A 25,235-nucleotide genomic window follows, 5' to 3' on the forward strand; every position below is an offset into this window, starting at 1 on the left:
CGTTATTTGAGAGCCGCAGTGGATGGCTCCGTCTTCCCTCGAGGGGGGACGACGTACCCATACCGTTCTCCCTCGATGGGTCACTACTCATGAGTCGCTCACGTCAACTCATATCGTAAGGACGTGACCTAACGTTTATAATACATAAACGCCGTCCCCTTCTCATTCACTCCTAGACAGTGGAACTTACGGTCGACCTACACTCAGGAATTATATCTACAACCTTTCATAATAACACAAGGAACTGCCGTTTGGGTTTCGTTACTTAAACCCAAATAATAAATATATGTGAATGGCCTGGTTAATGGCACAAGCAGCCGATTCATTAACTTCACTACACTGATGTTAACTATTGACTTCACTACACTGATGTTAACTATTGACTTCACTACACTGATGTTAACTATCTTCACTACACTGGCATCACTACACTACACTGATGTTAACTATTGACTTCACTCCACTGATGTTAACTATCTTCACTACACTGGCATCACTACAATACACTGATGTTAACTATTAACTTCACTACACTGATGTTAACTATTGACTTCACTACACTGATGTTAACTATCTTCACTACACTGGCATCACTACACTACACTGATGTTAACTATTGACTTCACTACACTGATGTTAACTATCTTCACTACACTGATGTTAACTATCTTCACTACACTGGCATCACTACACTACACTGATGTTAACTATTAACTTCACTACACTGATGTTAACTATCTTCACTATACTGGCATCACTACACTACACTGATGTTAACTATTAACTTCACTACACTGATGTTAACTATTAACTTCACTACACTGATGTTAACTATCTTCACTATACTGGCATCACAACACTACACTGATAACTATTAACTTCACTACACTGATAACTATTAACTTCACTACACTGATGTTAACTATTAACTTCACTACACTGATGTTAACTATCACTTCACTACACTACTGATAACTATTTACTACACTGATAACTATTAACTTCACTACACTGATGTTAACTACCTTCACTATACTGGCATAACTACACTATACTGATGTCAACTACCTTCACTATACTGGCATCACTTCACTACACTGATAACTATTAACTTCACTACACTGATGTTAACTACCTTCACTATACTGGCATAACTACACTATACTGATGTCAACTACCTTCACTATACTGGCATCACTTCACTACACTGATAACTATTAACTTCACTACACTGATGTTAACTACCTTCACTATACTGGCATAACTACACTATACTGATGTCAACTACCTTCACTATACTGGCATCACTTCACTACACTGATAACTATTAACTTCACTACACTGATGTTAACTACCTTCACTATACTGGCATAACTACACTATACTGATGTTAACTACCTTCACTATACTGGCATCACTTCACTACACTGATAACTATTAACTTCACTACACTGATGTTAACTACCTTCACTATACTGGCATAACTACACTACACTGATGTCAACTACCTTCACTATACTTGCATAACTACACTATACTGATGTCAACTACCTTCACTATACTGGCATAACTACACTATACTGATGTCAACTACCTTCACTATACTGACATCACTTCACCACACTGATGTTAACTACCTTCACTATACTGGCATCACTACACTACACTGATGTCAACTACCTTCACTATACTGGCATCACTACACTACACTGATGTCAACTACCTTCACTATACTGGCATCACAACACTACACTGATAACTATTAACTTCACTACACTGATGTTAACTATCTTCACTATACTGGCATCACTCCACTACACTGATATTAACTACCTTCACTATACTTGTATAACTACACTATACTGTCGATCACTTACTACATTATTTCAGGTGCCAGTATACAGGCCTAACAGATGTGTGTTTGACTGTTGGGTAAAATATTGCGTTATTATGAAACTGAGATCAGGTTTTCAGAAGGTGTTTACCGAAGACTAATCTCGGCGAGGCACTAAACGATCCTATGACAACCAGAAACTACCCCGAATACAGAATGAAACCCTGTCTATATTTCCCGACTCGGTTCCTAAGAGAATCAAAAGGCCAAGTTGGTTTAGGCACGCATCTCGGAACACATTATTGAACTACCATTTACTCCCTGCCACAGTCAACAACCATAAGTGCCTAATCCAGGTCGATACGGGGTCAGATGTGAATATGATCTCTCACAAACTAGCTAAGAAATTCGGCCTCCTTGGTCAAGTGAGCAGGTCAGAGGAGGTCCTTTGTAACAGGTATTAAGGCTCCATTACCATCGTGATCAAGTATGCAGATGTCTAAATAAAACTACGAAATGGTACGAGTTTTGAATGTTAAACCATCATTATGCCTGCTGAGCCACAATTTCCCGGGTTTATATTAGGATGCACTACACTGAAGAAAATGAATGCAGTTTACTAGTTTAAACCCTATTGCGCTTATTTGTACTTCCCGGATGAAACACGCTCAGAGGAGAATGATGGCGACGGTTGCTTGCCTTGTCTAGGATTTCACTACAACAAGAACCTCTCTGATGCCTAGAAGACTCTCCTGCTTGACTCTGGTAGCCGGGACTCCTTTGATATCAGCAACAAGGCTCTCTTATTCACCCCGTCTTAGAGACAGCCAAGGGAAATCCAGCTGCACATAAATGACTAAGATCGGTTAAACGGCCTGGTAACGGGAGCATTTGAGTTGGATCCTGATTTAATTGCAGGCAGGTCAATTTTACGTAAATACAAGGCGACTATTGACTTTAGTTCATCGTTAGTATATTTCTAGGTCAACAAAAGGCTGTATAAAGCAGCCATGTCGGATTTGTTTTTTTAAGAAAATTGACTCGGAACCACCACACTGGAGTCGACCCCGAGGTACTGAGTCGAAGCCCAAGCACTGACCTAACCAGTTAAAAATAGCCAAGGTAATTCGATAATTACGTGAAATAGAAAAAAAAAACTATGAAAATGAGGAGGATGAATGAAGTTAACAATTGAAAGAAGACATAAGATGATGGCAGGAGACATAACGCTGTAATATAACCTTGATAAATAACTAATATTTACCTTCACATCTTTGCTTTGGTGATGGAAGAACTCGTCGTCTGCAGAGAAGGTGGACAAACTCTCTTGTTATCATTCACATTTAACTTATTTTCTCGTGTAGAACTAAACCTCATGTTCTGGGTTTAGTAACTATTTATCCTTCTTGTTAAAACACATTAATACACACTAAAACAACGTAGGTAAACCAACACTAATGACACAACGATGATATTACAATGATGAGTACGTTCTTGTCCAGCCACCGGCCCAACACTGGCCCAATAAGGGTTAAAGAGAGTGGAAGGCAAAAATAAAGGCATTATTTCGCGTTTGGTTACTGGAAAATAAACGGTATTATTGTGTTTTGAACCACATTATTTTATCTTATGCAGCATTCATATGAGGTAAAGTTAGTTTAGTTTAGTAAATTACGTGGTCGAGAAACAGTTCCTGAGCAGTTAGCCTGGTGAGGAGGCAGCCCCAGTGAGGTAGCTTATTTAGAAGGGTGTAGGATCATGTTTTACGCCAGTAGTGGGTATTATAAGAGAGTTTGACCCTCACCACAGACCTTCGTGTGTGTTCTGTCACATTCTTGGCCCACAACAGAGTGAGTGGCATTATTGCAGCTTTTCACAACCATACAACCGAGAATGTTTTATTTGTGTAACACTTAAAGGGATATTATAAGTTACTTTTCTTCTATATAATTTTCGTCGCAAATGCACAATAGCGTCCAATTTTAAATAACTTATTTACGTAAACATGGTTATAGAATTAAGAAACTAGTTTTTAATAGCGTAATGATTTGGGGCCAAGCGCTCTAGTATTACAGAGCGATGGTGGTCCAAATCGTTTATACCCATAAACACACAAATGTCCTAGTTGTAAGAGGGTGAGAATGTAATTTAACCCAATAAAATAACAATGAAGACCAATCCTTGCAGTAGTTTAATAATATTACTCTTTAATGACACCTTCCCATCCTTGCAGGTGTTAAAAGTTGTTACAGGTTCCATAACTGTGTTTAAATAAGTCGCTCTCAAAACTCAACAGGAGTTGTGTTCTGTGCAGCCAACGTCACCCAGGATTCATTCAATCCTCGCAGCTCTCCTCCAGCAGGCCAAATGGTATAGTACATAATGAATTGAAATATTCTAATAACATTAACTAGGTAAGTATTAATAATAAATTAAAAGTCTCATAGTGAAGGCAATATAGGGGTGCAGGCGAGGAATAAGGTCACGAGTTTTAAAGTAGTTACTCCTGAGACGTTTTCTAATTTAGTACCTTTCTCACGCACTAGATGGCGGGGTTAACTTTATCATTCATTATGTAAGGGTCTTGTAATACACGATTTCATGTATTTTGTAACGTAAAAGTTGGAAGATTTTGTAACGTATGAATTAGTATATTTTGTAAACCCATAAAAAAAATTACAACCCAATCTTTTAGGGTAATACACACACACACACACACACACACACACCCACATTGATATTTCTTATTTCGTTCTATTTTCATTGAGTTTTGAAGGATAACTGAAAACAAACTTCATTTATCATCTTTATTCACAGGACAACAGATCTCATCTATAAAATAATTCAATATCGTCCATCACAGGTAAAGAAAAACACCAGCAAAATGCATAAACGTGTGGAGGGGAAAAATGAAAGAGTTTCCCATTAACCTAACAGAGTTTTAACGTTTTCTTTGATAGCTGAAGGTAAAATAGTATTGCCATCTTTCAAGTAAATTTATTTGTCATTATATATATATTTATTTATATTTATTCAGTAATTTAATTAATCTTTTTATTTTTGTAGGAAGAAATGATTTGTTTGAAGAAAATATACAGGTGTTTTTATTGTTTATCGGTATAAAGCCAAGCTGTATGTGTAAAATGTATTTGGAACCTGCCGGGTTTTTGTATGGGTAACTTAAGACTTAAAAAAATACTTTAAAACCAAATTAAGCACAAAAACGCAATAATAATAATCAATAATATCTTCATTCTTCGTCAAATTAAGGCTGTACTTTCGTATAAACAATTCAAAATTCTTCTTAACCTTTAGAGTAAAATTAATGGGAACTTTAGCAAGATAAAATAAGAAGTAAAAATATATAGATTAAAAAACAAAGAACTGTAATCGGTGACCTACAACAGCAACTAAGTCTATTTCTAAAGAATATAAATATACGCTGCTGATCTTGAGTCACAGGGGTAACTGAATAAGAATCAATAATAATTATTTACCCTCTTTTAACGAGTTTTAATTGGATGTTTCTGAGCCGTATAGGATATATTAATGTCTCAATTATATAATGTAGTGTCTGGGATGATTATATAATGCAGGACAAACTCATATACTGTATAATCTTATCAGCGCTTTCGTGTGTAAATAATTATGGGAAGATTTAACTAATTAATATATGGAGGTGTATAGGAGGGGGCAAGTCTTGTTTGTTGGGGGCAATATAATGCGTTTAGGACAAATAATTACCTCTTGCCCATTTGAAACGAGGGCAAGTTAGACGATATCCATCTACTGCTCTTCAAAATAGAGCCTCTTGCCCCTTTTAGAGCTAAAATAAGAGCAAGAGAGATGACCTTCCTTCCCTTAACGTTACCAAGAGAGGGCAAGAACACAAACTCTCTCCTGGTGCCATTAAATAACAAATCCTTCCCTCACTCATTAGATACAGTCTCTTGCCCCTATTAGGCGCTAAGATAAGGGCAAGACAAATAACTCCCTCTCTCCCCTAACGTACTGAAATAGGGTAAATCTTCCTCATTGACCTATACATGGGGGGGGGGCATGGAAAAATATCCTCCCCTCCTCCATCTTCCTCTCCCCACTTAAAGAGGAGGGAGGTAGTCCCCTTGAGGAGCCTCCAGTCTCTCCTCCTCGTCCAGGCTAGATTCCTCTTCTGTTGAGTTTGACGTGTCTGAGAGAGCGACGGGAGACCCTGCAGTGAGAGATTAGAGAGAGTGAGAGAGAGATAGAGAGATTATGTGAGAGAATGAGAAAGAATTTACATTACTTCACCATATACTTAGTGCAGGTATATAAACAATGGTACACAGCCGGCCACCCGCCCACCCAGCCGCCCACCCAGCCGCGCACCCAGCCGCCCACCCATCAATCTCACCTACCACAGCGGCCTTCACTAGCTACAGTAATGGACGCGAATGGGTTGAGACAATTAGCATGGGCCAGAAGACAAGGGTTATTGTATGTTTCCCCGTCGCTACCACACACGTATTTCAAGCTCTTGTCACAGAGCTGGTTACACACTGGACCTTGGGGGAGGGCTGCAACTGTTGGGGGAGATGAGAGAAAGTGGGGAGATGAGTGTATGGGGTGATGGGGAGGTAAGATAGATACAAAAATTACGATAAGAAAAAAAAACATCAAAGAAAACGGAATCTAAAAGAAAATGGAACATCAAAGAAAACGGAACATCAAGAGAAAGGGGGAACATTAGTAAATTCTACTTACCACAGGGACCTTGGAAAGCCATAGTGACTCCTACACCACCCAAGGACCTCTTCCGGCAATTGGCACTCTTTAGATGGCACTGGCTGTTATACGTGAGGTTATCAGAGCCACATATTGGGTCATACTCCAGCGTACAGATCTCTGAGCAGGAGGAGGTGGAGGAACTACGAGTCGAAACACCTAGGGATGTCAATAGTGGGGATTGGACAGGTGCTGGGAGGGATTGGACGGGTGCTGAGAGGGATTGGACGGGTGTTGAGACAGATTGGACGCTGATCTGTTGTGCTGCTGGTCTCAAGGAGTCGATTTCACGCGCTTCTGTAGTGAATAATGAGAGGAAATGGAATTACTTTGATGTATGAAAAAAGAAAATGGGAAATAGAATGACATAGAGAAGATAAATAATGATAAATAATAATAAAAATAATAAATTACATATATCAAAAGGGCATTATATATCATCTCTCTCTCTCTTACTACCCACATAACCCCACACACCCACCTGGCTGTCCACAAATACCATCATCCACAATGTAAACACCGGGTTCTTTCGCTTCCCACTTCCTACAGTTAGCCATATCTAACAAGCACTCGTTATCGTAGGTCTTCCCGTCGTTACCACACACGGGGTCATAAATCTCCTTGCAGTCTTGTCGGCACGATGAAGCCTTGATGGTATCTCGTTTCTTCTTTTCCTCCGCTTTGGGGTCTGCGGGAGGAGGGGGTGTTAGAGTGCGTGGTAGGGGTGGTAGAGTGCGTGGTAGGGGGTGGTAGAGTGCGTGGTAGGGGGTGGTAGAGTGCGTGGTAGGGGGTGGTAGAGTGCGTGGTAGGGGGTGGTAGAGTGCGTGGTAGGGGGTGGTAGAGTGCGTGGTAGGGGGTGGTAGAGTGCGTGGTGATGGTTTAAGGTAAGTTGATATTTTTTTTTAGGTTTAATTCCCTTTGGCTTATTTTAATTAACCTAACCTAACCTAATTCCAACCTAACCTAACATAACATCAACCTAACCAAAAGCTAACCTAACCTAACCTATAAGAGTATACATAATTCATAGAAAAACTTACACATAAACAGTCATATGCTGGCGTGTATACATAGTCATGTCTGTATTTGAGGCGTCTAAAAGCTTACAGTCTGATACGTACACGACATGTCTACAGGGACGATACATACATGGGGACGTGTATACATGTCTAAAACAGCACAGTCATGTATGTCTTTAAAACGAGACAGATGAGAATTTGTACAGTTTTGTCTTGTTCATCTGTAGACATAAACACGAAGGTACAATATTGTTCAAAAGTTCACAAAAAAGGTTCAAATTTGTTCAGGGGAATGTCTCAAGGTTGGGATATTTGTTCATCTGTTCACGAGTGGGCCGTCTGGGGGTAGAAAGGACACACAACACAAGGCACTAACTCAAAACAACTTCAACTGTATAGCCAGGTGTCATAAGGCTGAATGGACTAGTGGTAACTGAGACACGAGCCAATATAAGCTTTATGTCCATTCAATCACCTCAACTCGTGGAGGAAAATAGTGCTATAGTTCAAACCTTCAATTTCTGTGGGTATGGAATGAGTTGAGGGGTACTGGTCCTATGTCGGAGCGTGTCGGAACGTGTCGGAGTGTGTCGGAGCGTGTCGGAGCGTGTCAGGCGTGTCGGAGGTATCGGAGCGCGTCGGAGCGTGTCGGAGTGTGTCGGAGCGTGTCGGAGCGTGTCGGAGCGTGTCGGAGCGTCTGTCCATAACTGACCACAAGGCCCCAAGGTAACGATGTAGATGTGCCGACCGCCTGACCTCCTCCGCTCACAGCTGGCCACGTTCATCAGACACTCATTGTCGTGGGTGTTGCCATCTGACCCACACACTGGTCGTAGGATCTTGGGACACCCCTTGTTGCAGGAGGATGACGGTGCTGGGGTGACGGGCTGGGGTGACTGGGGTGACGGGTGCTGGGGTAACGGGTGCTGGGGTGACGGGTGTTAGGGTGACGGGTGTTAGGGTGACGGGTGCTGGAGTGACGGGTGTTCCTGTAGTAGGGAGAACTAGGTGGTCAGAGGTGCTGGGTGGAGGACAACCATCAAGTGTGAGGTAATGATGGAAGGACGACCTTAAACGACCACATCTAATAACCCTCTATAACAACGACCCCTCCCCCCATCCCCTTAATCCACCCCCACTAACCCTCCCCTCCCCTCACTACAGCTATTGTTACTGATAAATCCCCTCCAAGTCATTTATAAAATCCTGGGAGAATAAATATATTTACCCAAGTTAATTAAGAGAGAATTTAGATCTTAATTAACCCCAGGATCCCATTTATATGCTTAATTACAATGATACTTCCCTCTATGAGTCTATACAGATGCTTTACAATATAAGAGGAGACATCTTCGAGGCTTTCAAGATGCCTTTATAGCTATAGACGCCTTGAACGATACGTCACACTAAAACAAAAGACAATCTGGAAAAAATAGGATCAGAATCTATTGTTTTGTTTATTTTTTTTTGCGTTAGATTAAACAAATAAATAAAATATGGTTTAGTTGGGGTGTTTGGATTTATATATAGAGTTAATGCTAAGAAATTACTTATTTGTGTTACTTATTGCAGATTTTTATTCATTTTATTCATTAAAGATTAAATCACCCCAAAAACTCATCTTATTTATCTGATTATTAGGGGTAACTTGCTTATTTATTTAATGTTAAGGGGTAACTAGCTTATTTATCTAACTTTAAGGGGTAACGAGCTTATTTATATTATTTATGATGCATCTTTATCCAAATCACCAATATTTAAAGCTTAACTCACCACAAGAACTAGCGGACACAACCTGCACACCACTCCCTCCTGCTTCCTGATCTAGACAATCCCGCACCTTCAGGAGACAGATATTGCTGTAGGTGACGCCGTCGCTACCACACACAGGAGCCAAGACCCTGGTGCAGTTAGTAGGGCATGGGGACGTCTTCGCAAGTGGGATGACTTGGGGGGTGATAGGTGCTGCTTCTTCAATTGCCGACTGTCCTGTTGATGATAGCATGATCATTTATGCCTAAGTCTTAGATGAGATATTCTGATTTAACCCTGTGGATTAAATACCACCTTGCTAATCTAATCGTGTCTGATGTGACTTGATTAAATCTAAGCTAATCTAAACCTAACCTAATGTAATATTATTCTAACCAGACCAAACTTAAATTAGCCTAACCTCACCTAGCAGCTATGGGGCCCTGTAGTAAATGCTAAGTAGATGCTATGTAGTAGATGCTATGGTAACTACGATATTAGTACGTTTTTATAAGGGTAACTACGATATTAGTACGTTTTTATAAGGGTAACTACGATATTAGTTCGTTTTTATAAGGGTAACTACGATATTAGTACGTTTTTATAAGGGTAACTACGATATTAGTACGTTTTTATAAGGGTAACTACGATATTAGTACGTTTTTATAAGGGCAACTACGATATTAGTACGTTTTTATAAGGGTAACTACGATATTAGTACGTTTTTATAAGGGTAACTACGATATTAGTACGTTTTTATAAGGGTAACTACGATATTAGTACGTTTTTATAAGGGTAACTACGATATTAGTACGTTTTTATAAGGGTAACTACGATATTAGTACGTTTTTATAAGGGTAACTACGATATTAGTACGTTTTTATAAGGGTAACTACGATATTAGTACGTTTTTATAAGGGTAACTACGATATTAGTACGTTTTTATAAGGGTAACTACGATATTAGTACGTTTTTATAAGGGTAACTACGATATTAGTACGTTTTTATAAGGGTAACTACGATATTAGTACGTTTTTATAAGGGTAACTACGATATTAGTACGTTTTTATAAGGGTAACTACGATATTAGTACGTTTTTATAAGGGTAACCACGATATTAGTACGTTTTTATAAGGGTAACCACGATATTAGTACGTTTTTATAAGGGTAACTACGATATTAGTACGTTTTTATAAGGGTAACCACGATATTAGTACGTTTTTATAAGGGTAACTACGATATTAGTACGTTTTTATAAGGGTAACTACGATATTAGTACGTTTTTATAAGGGTAACTACGATATTAGTACGTTTTTATATAACTACGATATTAGTACGTTTTTATAACTACGATATTAGTACGTTTTTATAACCACGATATTAGTACGTTTTTATATGGGTAACTACGATATTAGTACGTTTTTATATGGGTAACCACGATATTAGTACGTTTTATATGGGGTAACCACGATATTAGTACGTTTTTATAAGGGTAACTACGATATTAGTACGTTTTTATAAGGGTAACCACGATATTAGTACGTTTTTATAAGGGTAACTACGATATTAGTACGTTTTTATAAGGTTAACTACGATATTAGTACGTTTTTATAAGGGTAACTACGATATTAGTACGTTTTTATAAGGGTAACCACGATATTAGTACGTTTTTATAAGGGTAACCACGATATTAGTACGTTTTTATAAGGGTAACTACGATATTAGTACGTTTTTATAAGGGTAACCACGATATTAGTACGTTTTTATAAGGGTAACTACGATATTAGTACGTTTTTATAAGGGCAAAACTACGATATTATTACGTTTTTATTAGGGTAACTACGATATTAAACTGTTTAGTATGTTATTCGTCTTCTTTGAGAGGGTAAAACGAGTTAAAATCATCACTAGCTCACCACAGGGGCCCTCTTGGACGACAGTAACCCCACTCCCTCCCGCTTCTCGACTCTTACAGTCAGCGAGTTCCAAGAGACACGGGTTTTCATAGGAGACACCGTCGCTACCACACACTGGGATGAAGATTCTGATGCACAGGAGTGGACAAGAGGAAGCCGGAGCAACGGGAGGTGGAGCAACTGTGTCAACGGGTACTTCAGCAATGGTGTCAACGGGTACTTCAGCAATGGTGTCGACGGGGATCTCAGCAATGGTGTCAACGGGTACTTCAGCAATGGTGTCGACGGGTACTTCAGCAATGGTGTCAACGGGTACTTCAGCAATGGTGTCAACGGGTACTTCCAGCAATGGTGTCAACGGGTACTTCAGCAATGGTGTCGACGGGTACTTCAGCAATGGTGTCAACGGGTACTTCAACAACGGTGTCGACGGGTACTTCCAGCAATGGTGTCAACGGGTACAGCAATGGTGTTTCAGCAATGGTGTCAAAGCAATGGTGTCGAACGCAATGGTGTCAACGGGCAATGGTGTCAACGGGTACTTCAGCAATGGTGTCAACGGGTACTTCAGCAATGGTGTCAACGGGTACTTCAGCAATGGTGTCAACGGGTACTTCAGCAATGGTGTCAACGGGTACTTCAGCAATGGTGTCAACGGGTACTTCAGCAATGGTGTCAACGGGTACTTCAGCAATGGTGTCAACGGGTACTTCAGCAATGGTGTCGACGGGGATCTCAGCAATGGGGTCAATGGGGGCCTCAGTAACGGGAGGTGAATTAACGGTAGCGGTACTAACGGGGATTTCTATAACAGGGACACTTGCATGTTCTGTTTGATGGAGAGAGAGAGAGAACAAGATAGATAGAGAGAGAAATAGAGAGAAATAACAAAAAGAGAGATAATATTAAAATAAAACATAAGCATAAATCATAAGAGAAACACAAACAGATGAAATAAGAACGAAACATTACGAATTATATATAAACAGACCTACAATATTACCAATAAAATCGTAAATGAACAAAAATAAAACTAAAATAATAATAACGATAATTGTGAAAGTTTTTTTAGACACGAGAGGATATAACTACAAGCTTGTTAAAATGTCATAGTGAAGAAATATAAAGAAATACTTCGTTCAGGACGGTAGAGCAAAATGATTCATAGAAAATGGTCATAGCCGGAGAGTTAACTTTAAAGAAAACGGAGATATATTAGGGATAACTTAGATAAAACGTTAGCTTGTCTGATTATTTTGAGATGTTGGGTTATTTTGGATATATTAAGTTAGAATATTATAAAGGGCTTACCACAGGAGGAATTTTGGACGAGAGTAACACCGCTACCTCCCGCCTCTAGACTCGTACAGCCCGCATACTCCAGGAGACACATGTTATTGTAGGTAACACCATCACTGCCACACACAGGCAAGTAAATTTTGGTACATTCCGGTCGACACGAGGAACCAGCAACAACAGGAGGTGAATCAACAGTGCCAACGGGAGCATTAACAACAGGAGTCTGACCAATGGAGCCAGCAGGATCAACGGGTTCCCCAGCTGCAACAGGTCCAGACTCTGTTCCACCTGAACCAACAATAAAAAAAAAATAAATAAATTGCATATCTTAATTGGTGTCACATTCTAATATTTTCCCAATTAAATAAAAAACTATTAATTTCACCAACGAACAACAGTTAACAGGGAAACAGTTATTTTCACCAACGAACAACAGTAAACAGGGCGTCACCTTGAACCACTGCTGTTCGATCTGTTACCTCCTGTTGGGGGTTTCCAACTCTCCCTGAAGTGGAAATGGGTTTTTGAGGTCATGTCAGGTCATGTTAGGTCATTTCAGGTCATATTAGGTCATTTCAGGTCATGTTAGGTCAAATTTAGGTCAAAATATCAATGTTAGGTCATTGATTTAGTGGATCGTCGTAATTTATTTGATAACAATGTGATCATGATCAGTTTAAGTATCTATCTATCTATCAACCACCGCAGCTCACCACTAATACACGGGCCTCTGTGTTGTTTAGATACTCCTCCACCTCCATGCTGTTTGCCGAGACAGTCAGCATATTTCAATTCACATTTGTTACGATACGTCTTCCCGTCTGAACCACAAATGGGCAGCAGTTGTTTGGGGCAGTTGTTGGTACATGTTGACGATCCCGAGGCGCCCCTTAGGTCAGTCGTATCAGTCATTGGTGTGGTTGGTGGTGGTAGAGCAGTTGTCAGGTCATCTTGAAGTATTTACGGGGAAGAATGAAGGGTGGTGTGTGTTAGTTGGTATTTGGTCTGCTTGATGGGGGAGGTGGGGGGGTGATTGATGGGGAGGGTGAGTAATGGGGTGAGTTATGGGGGTTCTGAAGAGTCCTTGGGCAGTGTAAGAAAGTCTTTAGGGGTCCTGGGGGGTCCTGGGGGGTGGTATAAGGAGGTCTTTAGGGGTCCTGGGTGGTCCTGGGTGGTCCTGGGGGGTTCTGGGGGTAGTATAAGGAGGTCTTTAGGGGTCCTGGGTGGTCCTGGGGGGTTCTGGGATCCTACAACCAGATACTGAAGGGTCTAGTCTCTCTCAATGTTAAAACTTTACCCCGAATACAGGCAGACCTCAGACCGAGAACCCATTAAAACCCTTAACTTGAACCTTTAAATCCCATACCAGTGTGACCATAGAGGGTTTAATGGCCCCAATAAACTCCATTAATGAATGTCCAAGGATTTTCTTCCTCTATAAATACATCAATAACTAAGGCAATAAAAAGCTGATATCATTACTCTTGAACGTCGATTAATGACCTTAAATCGAAATTGATTCATATAATTATAAAGAAGTATTTGTGTGATTTTGTGACGTCAACTACAGACAGGAGAAGGAAGAGAGGCAGGGGAAAAACAGAGAGACAGAGAAACAGTGAGACAGGGAAACAGAGAGACAGGGAAACAGAGAGACAGGGAAACAGTGAGAGGCAGCTTTGAAGACTTACCACAGGGGGCGTTATGGACGAGACTCACACCACTGCCTCCTGCCTCAACACTCCTACAGTTGGCATACTGCAGAACACACGGGTTGCTGTGGGTGACACCGTCGCTACCACACACGGGGATGATGATTTTGGGACACAGAGTCGGACACGAAGAACTCGGGACAATGGGAGGCGAATCAACGATGTCAACGGGAACTTCAACGGCGTGAACAGAAGGCCCAGAACTGCCAACATCAGTAGCAACGGATCCTTCCACAATAGAGTCAACATCAGGGTGATCTAATAGCTGGCTCTCTACGGAAGAAATAATAAATAACAATAAAAAAATTCCAAGAAATCTAAGTAATCAATCAAAGTAAACATTAAGGTATCTAAAGTGCACTAAACATTTTATAACCTATATAAAACATTATTCAGTTCAGTGTTTATATCTGGTGTTAGTTGATGATTCCCCCACTAGAGGTCACAGCTAAGGGTTGAAGAAGCCACAAGTCCAGAAAATATCAGAGCCAATTTATTTATGAACTAAGAGTTGTGGAATGTTGTAATTATCTGCCAGAGTGTGTTGTAATACCCAGTACATGTCCCAGCACCTGCCAACAGTGTGTAACAGAGCCAGTACATGTCCCAGCACCTGCCAACAGTGTGTAACAGAGCCAGTACATGTCCCAGCACCTGCCAACAGTGTGTAACAGAGCCAGTGTCCCAGCACCTGCCAACAGTCCCAGTCAGCCTGCCAACAGTGTGTAACCCAGTACATGTCCCAGCACCTGCCAACAGTGTGTAGCCAGAGCCAGTACATGTCCCAGCACCTGCCACAACAGTGTGTAACAGAGCCAGTACATGTCCCAGCACCTGTCAACAGTGTGTAACAGAGCCAGTACATGTCCCAGCACCTGTCAACAGTGTGTAACAGAGCCAGTACATGTCCCAGCACCTGCCAACAGTGTGTAACAGAGCCAGTACATGTCCCAGCACCTGCCAACAGTGTGTAACAGAGCCAGTACATGTCCCAGCACCTGCCAACAGTGTGTAACAGAGCCAGTACATGTCCCAGCACCTGCCAACAGTGTGTAACAGAGCCAGTACATGTCCCAGCACTGCTAACAGTGTGCACACAGAGCCAGCACATGTCCTGCAGCACCTGCCAACAGTGTGTGTAACAGAGCCAGTACATGTCCCAGCACCTGCCAACAGTGTGTAATTGGTGAGCCAGTACATGTCCCAGCACCTGCCAACAGTGTGTAACAGAGCCAGCACATGTCCTGCAGCACCTGCCAACAGTGTGTAACAGAGCCAGTACATGTCCCAGCACCTGCCAACAGTGTGTAACAGAGCCAGCATACGTCCCAGCACCTGCCAACAGTGTGTAGAGCCAGTACATGTCCCAGCACCTGTCAACAGTGTGTAACAGAGCCAGTACATGTCCCAGCACCTGCCAACAGTGCAACAGAGCCAGTACATGTCCCAGCACCCGGCCAACAGTGCCAGACCAGTGTATGCCAACAGAGCCAGTACATGTCCCAGCACCTGCCAACAGTGTGTAACAGAGCCAGTACATGTCCCAGCACCTGCCAACAGTGTGTAACAGAGCCAGTACATGTCCCAGCACCTGCCAACAGTGTATAACAGAGCCAGTACATGTCCCAGCACCTGCCAACAGTGTGTAACAGAGCCAGTACATGTCCCACCAACCTTACTACAAGCGCCATTAAACACACAAAAGCCATACTACTTACCACAGGCACTAAGGGTAGAAGTAGATCTAATGGCTGCTCCTCCTTTTTCTTGAGACATACAGGAGAACGAGTTAAGCACACACTCATTGCTGTAAATCTTTCCGTCTGTTCCACACACGGGAGCAAAAATACGGATACATAGTTTTTTACACGGTGATCTTCCCCCTTCACCGCCACCTTGAGTCGGGATGGGAGGTAGGGGTTCGAGAGAGGTTACTGGTAGTGGAGGAGAAAGAAGTATGGTAGAGTCCTGTACTGGATTTAGCTCAGTCACCGCTGCTTGGGCTCAATAGAAAATGAACTCAATACATAGAAAATGGTTATAATGACAACATTAAGGGTAAACAAATAAATTTCTCCCTAAACTTTAAGATAAACTAATTTTTTTTTCATAATACTAATAGTTCATTCATATAATACCGTACATTGATATAGAGTTGATGTTTATAAATACACACTGCTGAGCATCTAACGGACTCTCTATATAACGGAAATTCATTGTTATATAGTCCGCTAAATAGAGACGTCACTCTAGTCTTATAAAACTACCTTAGTAATTGCTTGTTAGACCAATTACTAGTGAAGCGGGTTGTTAGTGATGCATTACAACACATATAACAACAATGGTCTTTAAGCAAGTATTATCGATGAGTAAATACAGTTGTTATTATGACAGACAGACAGACAGAAACACGTTATCCATAAAAACATCACAACAGAAACTCCATCATACCCCCCAAAACACCCAGACAGACAGACAGACAGACAGACAGACAGACAGACAGACAGACAGACAGACAGACAATCAAACACAAAAATAAAACATCAACAAATTAGCTCACCACACGCGCCAACATGGAGGAGTGTGAGTGTGGGGTCATTACAAGCGGCCTGAGTAAAGGAACACTCATTGCTATACGTGACCCCATTGCTACCACACACAGGAAGGTATTCAAAGGTACAGATTTCTGGACACTCTTTCTCTTGGGGTACTGGTAACGGTGATGATTGGGTGTTTGTTGTCTGTGGAAGTCCATCTGACGTTAGGGGTTGTACGAGTGATGGGGCGGCGACTGTGAGAGAGAGAGAGAGAGGGGGGAAATACGGTCAATTCTTTCAACACCCTATCAGCCATAATTTTCCGGTCGCGTCATTGCTGGGGAAAGGGAGAGACAGACAGCCAGAGACAAAGAGAAAATAACAAACCGAAAGAGACAGATAAAACGAGAGACAGAGAAACAGATAGGCGACAGAGAGAAAAAAACAGGAATTTCTCATCATTAGCCACATACCCGTAGCTACCACATCATGCAAAACCATCATCACACTGGAATATACATTTATAAACATAACATACTATATATACGTGATAGCTAAATGTATATACGTGTATGTAAGTGTGAATAAATATCGGTATTAATAGATTTTATGCGTTTGTGTCAAGTTTCTCACATTTTCTTAAGTTAGTGGTAAAAACAGTTATAGAAAACGGAGCTGAATAAGATGGTAGACTAAATAATTAACTTTAACAAAGGAAGCGTCTGCATTCCAGGGATGATTTATGACCTACAATCACTTGCTTGACCAGACAAGACCCAGAGCTGATGCAACCTCTCACAACCTGTTCTACTCTCGAAGGTTCCAACGTTTAGTTTTCCTCCTGACTGGTGATGTGAGAACGTATCTAACTGACTCACTTAAGATACAACACAAAGATGGATTCTCAAAGGTTCCTACGTTAAATTTTCCTCCTGACTGGTGATGTGAGAACGTATCTAACTGACTTACTTAAGCTACCACACAAAGATGGATTCTCAAAGGTTCCTACGTTAAGTTTTCCTCCTGACTGGTGATGTGAGAACGTGTCTAACTGACTTACTTAAGCTACCACACAAAGATGGATTCTCAAAGGTTCCTACGTTAAGTTTTCCTCCTAACTGGTGATGTGAGAATAAAAGAGACAGATATAAACGCAATTATATACCTAAAGATGCTTAAAAAAACCTGGGAAAGTGAATGTTTATACGTGTGAGAATGAACAATGGATCCTAGAGAAACATAAAACGCTGAGAGAGAGAGAGAGACAGAGAGAGGTCAAGGGTAAATTATACTGAGAAACATCGGTAACAAAGAGATGGGAAATGTTACTAATACACTAAGAAACATGCCAAAACTAACAGCATTTCAACAACATAACATTACTGAAACTCCTCGGCAATAACTCGTTCCCGTTCACCTCGATCTTCACATAGGAGTTTGGTGAAAGTTCCTTGAGCTTAAAATAACTGTCCAGAGCTGTTCTACAACCTGCTGCCTCAGTCTTGGTGTGTGGAACTGTGGGAGTGAGTTTTGTTGAAGCTTTGTGGTGAGTGAACTTTTTTTGGTTTGGGGTGGTGGGAGGTTAGGATAGAGGGGGGGGGTAGGTTGAGAGGGATAGGGGATAGAAGGGGAGAGGATGGGAGATGGGAGGAAAGCAGAGAGGTAGACAAAGGGACAGGAGAGAGGTGGGGACGAGAGAGAGAATAGGGAAAGGAGAAGGACAAGGGAATGGGAAGATGGGTAGAAGAGGAAGGGGAGGGAAAGATATAGGTGGGGTGGAGGGGGGAAAGGGAGGAGGAGAGGGGGGGGATGGGGACACAAAGGGAAAACGGTAAGTCATTAGGTCGTTTACTCTCTATATTGTCAATGGTAATTCGTCCTTCAGTGTCCAGTGGTGGTACAGGAGACCAGATATGTCCGGTTATATCTCAGGGACACCAACCACCGAGGACTGAACCCGGGACGTTATAGGAGAGGTAAGGATGCCTTCACTTAACACTGAGACTCTACCTTAACTAGATACCTTCACTTAACACTGAGACTCTACCTTAACTAGATACCTTCACTTAACACTGAGACTCTACCTTAACTAGATACCTTCACTTAACACTGAGACTCTACCTTAACTAGATACCTTCACTTAACACTGAGACTCTACCTTAACTAGATACCTTCACTTAACACTGAGACTCTACCTTAACTAGATACCTTCACTTAACACTGAGACTCTACCTTAACTAGATACCTTCACTTAACACTGAGACTCTACCTTAACTAGATACCTTCACTTAACACTGAGACTCTACCTTAACTAGATACCTTCACTTAACACTGAGACTCTACCTTAACTAGATACCTTCACTTAACACTGAGACTCTACCTTAACTAGATACCTTCACTTAACACTGAGACTCTACCTTAACTAGATACCTTCACTTAACACTGAGACTCTACCTTAACTAGATACCTTCACTTAACACTGAGACTCTACCTTAACTAGATACCTTCACTTAACACTGAGACTCTACCTTAACTAGATACCTTCACTTAACACTGAGACTCTACCTTAACTAGATACCTTCACTTACACTGAGACTCTACCTTAACTAGATACCTTCACTTAACACTGAGACTCTACCTTAACTAGATACCTTCACTTAACACTGAGACTCTACCTTAACTAGATACCTTCACTTAACACTGAGACTCTACCTTAACTAGATACCTTCACTTAACACTGAGACTCTACCTTAACTAGATACCTTCACTTAACACTGAGACTCTACCTTAACTAGATACCTTCACTTAACACTGAGACTCTACCTAACCTAACCTAACCTAACCTAACCTTGGCTACCTGCAGATATTATGGGTAGTGAAGGAGAATTGTGGTTGGAAATACTGGTAGTAGATGGTGATTGTGGTTGGGTGATGATGGTGGTTATGTAATTGTGGTTGGGGATGCTGGTGGAAGCCCTTGGTTAGCTCTGTGTGTGTGTGTGTGTGTGTGTGTGTGTGTGTGTGTGTGTGTGTGTGTGTGTGTGTGTGTGTGTGTGTGTGTGTGTGTGTGTGTGTGTGTGTGTGTACTTGTAATTAGTGTATTTGTTCGTATGTATGTGTACGTATGTGTGTATATAAACCAAAACAAACAACAAACAGATAAAACACAAACAAACATACAGTTCACCTAACAGAATGAAGTATCTCTTACCTCATCTAAACACACACACACACACACACACACACACACACACACACACACACACACACACACACACACACACACACACACACACACACACACACAGTCTACCTGTAATCTAATCTATCTACTCAACACCTAAGATAATTAATTATGTATTGTAACTTAAATGCATAAATTATTAAAAAAAAACAGGAAAATTGAGAGAAATTATAACTGTACTTGAGTTCCTTAACCTGTGTTGTGGGTAGGGGAGGGGAGTAGGGAGAGGTTGGGGAGAGGGGTGGGGAGAGGGGAGGAGGGGGGGACAGTGGTTTTCTACGAATCCTCAAGAGAAAGTAGGAAAGTATTTTTACACCACGGGGCAGTGGTTTTCTACGAATCCTCAAGAGAAAGTAGGAAAGTATTTTTACACCACGGGGCCCTGGAAAGTCCACGAAAGTTTCTCAGGATGCGGTAACGTGAACAGGATATTAGTTACCCCGTTGATTCATCTGCCCCCTGGCTTATTTTACCTGAAGATTAGACACCCATTTGACATATCAACAATAAAAACAAACAAACACACACAAACAAACATGTAAACAATATAAACAAAACAGAGAAACACACAGACAAAAGATATATTAATTGTTTCTTAGTATATTACAAGAACAGGTAATGTAAGTTGTTTTTTTTTTTAAGAATATTTCAGGTTAGTGGTAATGACCCTCGTCGATATTGTCATGGTCATGTGTGTGTGTGTCTGAGGGAGAGGTGTGTGTGTGTGTAGGTGTGTGTGTGTGTGTGTAGGTGTGTGTGTGTGTGTAGGTGTGTTATGAATAAGCTACCAGAGTGTAACCAAACCATTCTACATACAAACAAAGGCAGACAAATAGATATTCATTAGCTATAAACTACAATACATACACTAATAATATTTAACACTGGTCTATATTAACTAACCTGGTATTATCTCCTCGTCTGAAAGATTGTACCTCTCACTAGGCACTCCCTGCGCCAAACTCTCCTTCGTTAGCACTGCCGTCACCACCAATAATAGTAGGATTTTCATTTTGGTCTCGTGATGTTGTGGTTTTTAGTTGAGTCTCCCTTAAAACACCTAGAAAGAAAACGAATTCTCTCTAAAAACACATTCAAAGAAAACGGATAATTTATAAACATTATTTACGTATTTATGTCAGACACAAACAAATTATCATACAGTACAAAATTCCCCAATCTAATTTTTAAACAATTACTAAAGAATATACAGTACACTTAAAGGTAATATAAGTCTCTAGAGAGTATCATAACCTCATCCTTGCTCTAGTCTTTCATTTGGTGACGCCAGCAGCACACAAAATAAAAAAACACAAACATTAAGTAGATTCAGAATCGACAAAAACTTACTCAGGCCATAATTACTTGTTTAACTTTACTTTAAAATATAACTAAACATTATTAATCCATTTATGTATATTTTTTTTAATATATTTTTTCGTCTACGTATAATGGAATAACTGATAAAGACATAGATAATTAGTTATTATATTTTTAGCCTGTCTGAAGGTTAGTGTGTGTGTGTGTGTGTGTGTGTGCGTGTGTGTGTGTGTGTGTGTGTGTGCGTGTGTGTGTGCGTGTGTGTGTGTGTGTGTGTGTGTGTGTGTGTGTGTCCTTTAGGAAGACTAGTTCAGTGAAGGCCCACCACTATCACCTACCAGCGTCACCTACCAGCATCTACAACCATTATCACATGCCTACCACCACCCCCCCTCCCCCTCCCACAATTACCTTTATCACCACAACCACCAAAGGGTTAAATCATCGTCCTCAAGGGGTTAAATCATCGTCCTCAAAGGGTTAAATCATCGTCCTCAAAGGGTTAAATCATCGTCCTCAAAGGGTTAAATCATCGTCCTCAAAGGGTTAAATCATCATCCTCAAAGGGTTAAATCATCGTCCTCAAAGGGTTAAATCATCGTCCTCAAAGGGTTAAATTATAGACCTCAAAGGGTTAAATCATCGTCCTCAAAGGGTTAAATCGTCGTCCTCAAAGGGTTAAATCATCGTCCTCAAAGGGTTAAATCATCGTCCTCAAAGGGTTAAATCATCGTCCTCAAAGGGTTAAATCATCGTCCTCAAAGTGTTAAAATCATCGTCCTCAAAGGGTTAAATCATCGTCCTCAAGTTAAATCATCGTCCTCAAGGGGTTAAATCATCGTCCTCAAAGGGTTAAATCATCGTCCACAAGGGTTAAATCATCGTCCTAAAGGGGTTAAATCATCGTCCTCAAGGGTTAAATCAAAAGGGTTAAATCATCGTCCTCAAGGGTTAAATCATCGTCCTCAAAGGGTTAAATCATCGTCCTCAAAGGGTTAAATCATCATCCTCAAAGGGTTAAATCATCGTCCTCAAAGGGTTAAATCATCGTCATCAAAGGGTTAAATCATCGTCCTCAAGGGGTTAAATCATCGTCCTCAAAGGGTTAAATCATCGTCCTCAAAGGGTTAAATCATCGTCCTCAAAGGGTTAAATCATCGTCCTCAAAGGGTTAAATCATCGTCCTCAAGAGGTTTAACCCTTTGAAGACGATGATTTAACCCCTTGAAGACGATAACTTTAACCCCTTGAGAATGATGGTTTAACTCTTTAAGGAGTGGTTAAATCCGGGTTCCTCGGGGCTTCGTAAACACATTATTTTTTGTAACTGGTGACAAAAAAAAAAATACTTGTTTAATTCTCTCTTACACGTAAATGGTTTATGTGTGTGTGTGTGTGTGAGGCATTGATATTGTACACACACACACACACACACACACACACACGCACACACACCTCCATTATCGACACCTCTGTCTTAATAGGCCCGCCAGTCCTAATAGGCCTCTAATGTTAATAGGGTCAATTTCTAATGGTCATCAGTGAAAGTTTTTTAATACCATCTACCACCACCACTACCACTATCACCACTACCACCACCACTATCACCACCACTACCACCACCACTATCACCACCCCCCTCCCACACCACTACCACCACCACCACTACCACTATCACGACCAATATCACCACTACCACCACTACCACCCCCCCCTCCCACACCACTACCATCACCACCACCCTCCTACCACCATTATAGGGAGGGGGAACTGACCTAATAAACTTATGGGTCCTTTAATAAACAGAAACTTGTCTATAACCTGTCTGTCTGTCTGTCTGTCTGTCTGTCTGTCTGTCTGTCTGTTTAGGTGATATCAACAAAGGTGATCTAAGCCTCCCCCGTCCCCCCACACAGGTAAGAAAGTAGGGCAAGAGGGGTGAGAGGAGGGGAGGGGAGGGGATAAGAGGGAGGAGGGGATGAAGAGAGAGAGGTGAAAGGTAGGAGGAGGAGAGGGGGGGAGAGGAGAGCAAGGAAACAAGGAGGCAAGAAGAATGAGAGAGAGAGAGAGAGAGAGAGAGAGAGAGAGAGAGAGAGAGAGAGTCCCATACTATAACCTTCAATTAAGGGAAATTCCGACCTTCCCTACTAGAATGGTGAGCGGATGTGACGTGTTGTCCCTGTGAGAGAGAGAGAGAGAGAGAGAGAGAGAGAGAGAGAGAGCTAATTTGTATTGACAGACACACACTGAATACCACATTAACCCCTTGAGTACGATGATTGACTTCCTGGTGAGGGTTGAGTTGACGAGGCAATTGACCTTGGTATTATTGAGGTCAAAGGTCATATGAATGTGATCCTTTTTGACCTTTTAGTGTATAGATGTAAAGAGTGGGTGTGGGTGGGTGGGTGAAATGTACCGTATGACATCATTATTGTACCGTTTACTGTACCTGTAACTCATATATACATACATACATGCAAAGACCCAGTTACACACGGTGATTTTACATACATGAACACACACACACTATTCCTACTTCAGATAAATACCTCCCATTTCGCCAATTTTAATAGGATCGCATCAATTATCACACACAACCAAGATCTAAGGTCCAGTTACGTCCCTATTAAGTTTCATAAAGTTCGGTCCATTAATTAGAGAGTTATAAGGTTTTAAATTAAGGGTAGACCAAGTACGGTATGAAAACTAGTTTGGTGGATTAGATTAAAACCAACACGAGAAACTATACACAAATAACATCACCATTAAGGCTAATACAAACTTATCCAACTAATAAGTAATACAGAATAAAGGTATAAACATTCATACAAATACATTTACATAGCAACTACAATCATACAAATTAATACGGAAAATATACAACCCATACACACTCAAATATAATAACTTACTAACTTTTACTCAAAACAATTAAAATATCCTTTACAATATGCTATTTAAATCTGTTTTTATGATAAGTAATACAATTTATAATTTAGATACATTTGGTGTTAATTATTTTGTGTTAATTATGCATGTAGTGTATGTGTTTTGTTAAGTAAATATATTTATACCCGTAGTCCCTCACCTTTACACTGGAGTCAAGGTCGCCTCCTGATCCTTCTTATATTAATTTTCAAGATAATGTTTCTTCACTTATTTCCAAAACAAAAATATCACAGTTTGTTCTATAAGGCCACAATTAACCTATTTAATGCTTGTGTTTATTTTGCACCTGATTGGTCCAGCTTGTATGCACGTCAGGCTCCCAATTGGCCCCCCTGAATATGAGAGAGCAGTGGCACACACACGTCTACTCACCTCTATGGCTGGATCGAGACTGATAAAGGCCCTCCCTGCCTGGCCCTCCCGCGAGTCCCTCTCCCTCCTCCTCTCTCCATCAAAGGTGAAATTGTTGCCAGATGTGGGTGACCGGTTCACCTTCCTCCCATGGCGGGCGCTCATAAAACCACCTGTAATTCATGCTTGTTATGACCTTTAATCATCTTAACACTTTATAAACAACATTTCAGCAGTAAAATTATAAATTAAGTATATTTTCTCTATAATAGTTTACGTAATAATCGTATAATTACCGATAATTAGACGATTTTAGTCAAATTTCAAGACCTCTCGTCACTATATCAATATTTCATCTGGTAACACTTCCTAGCAAAGGGATCTCAAATATACTATAATTCTCTATAATTTAAAACAAAAAACAGTCGCCAGGTAGAGGTGTGGTTACCTGGACGAGCGATGGCATTTATAACCCGTCGACATTACTGGCACCTTGTTTGTATTCACCTATATACAGTTAGTTGATTTAAAATGG

At 40.8% G+C, this 25,235-nt stretch overlaps 1 protein-coding gene across 11 annotated transcripts; it reads right to left on the reverse strand.

The window, feature by feature from the left end:
* Positions 1–4,627: 4,627 nt before the first annotated feature.
* On the reverse strand, positions 4,628–24,824 carry LOC121867781 (agrin-like). 11 transcript variants are annotated; one of them, XM_042367870.1, is made up of 15 exons: positions 24,722–24,824; positions 20,981–21,137; positions 16,857–17,087; positions 16,015–16,230; positions 14,276–14,569; positions 13,298–13,534; positions 13,036–13,089; positions 12,597–12,878; positions 11,828–12,114; positions 11,286–11,529; positions 9,391–9,606; positions 7,080–7,286; positions 6,578–6,895; positions 6,232–6,396; positions 4,628–6,044 (listed from the first exon to the last, which is right to left on the reverse strand). In XM_042367870.1, exons 2-15 carry the CDS (start codon positions 21,087–21,089, stop codon positions 5,935–5,937), a joined length of 2,970 nt encoding a protein of 989 aa, XP_042223804.1. In that variant the 5' UTR covers positions 21,090–21,137; positions 24,722–24,824; the 3' UTR covers positions 4,628–5,934. The 11 variants fall into 11 exon arrangements, with proteins under 11 accessions (XP_042223804.1, XP_042223805.1, XP_042223809.1 ...); XM_042367871.1 differs by having other exon boundaries at positions 12,597–12,872; positions 24,489–24,733; XM_042367875.1 differs by having other exon boundaries at positions 12,020–12,114; positions 24,489–24,733.
* Positions 24,825–25,235: the final 411 nt, after the last annotated feature.

This window comes from Homarus americanus, unplaced genomic scaffold (assembly GCF_018991925.1).
Source record: "Homarus americanus isolate GMGI-L3 unplaced genomic scaffold, GMGI_Hamer_2.0 scaffold46583, whole genome shotgun sequence".
Classification (NCBI taxonomy): domain Eukaryota; kingdom Metazoa; phylum Arthropoda; class Malacostraca; order Decapoda; family Nephropidae; genus Homarus; species Homarus americanus.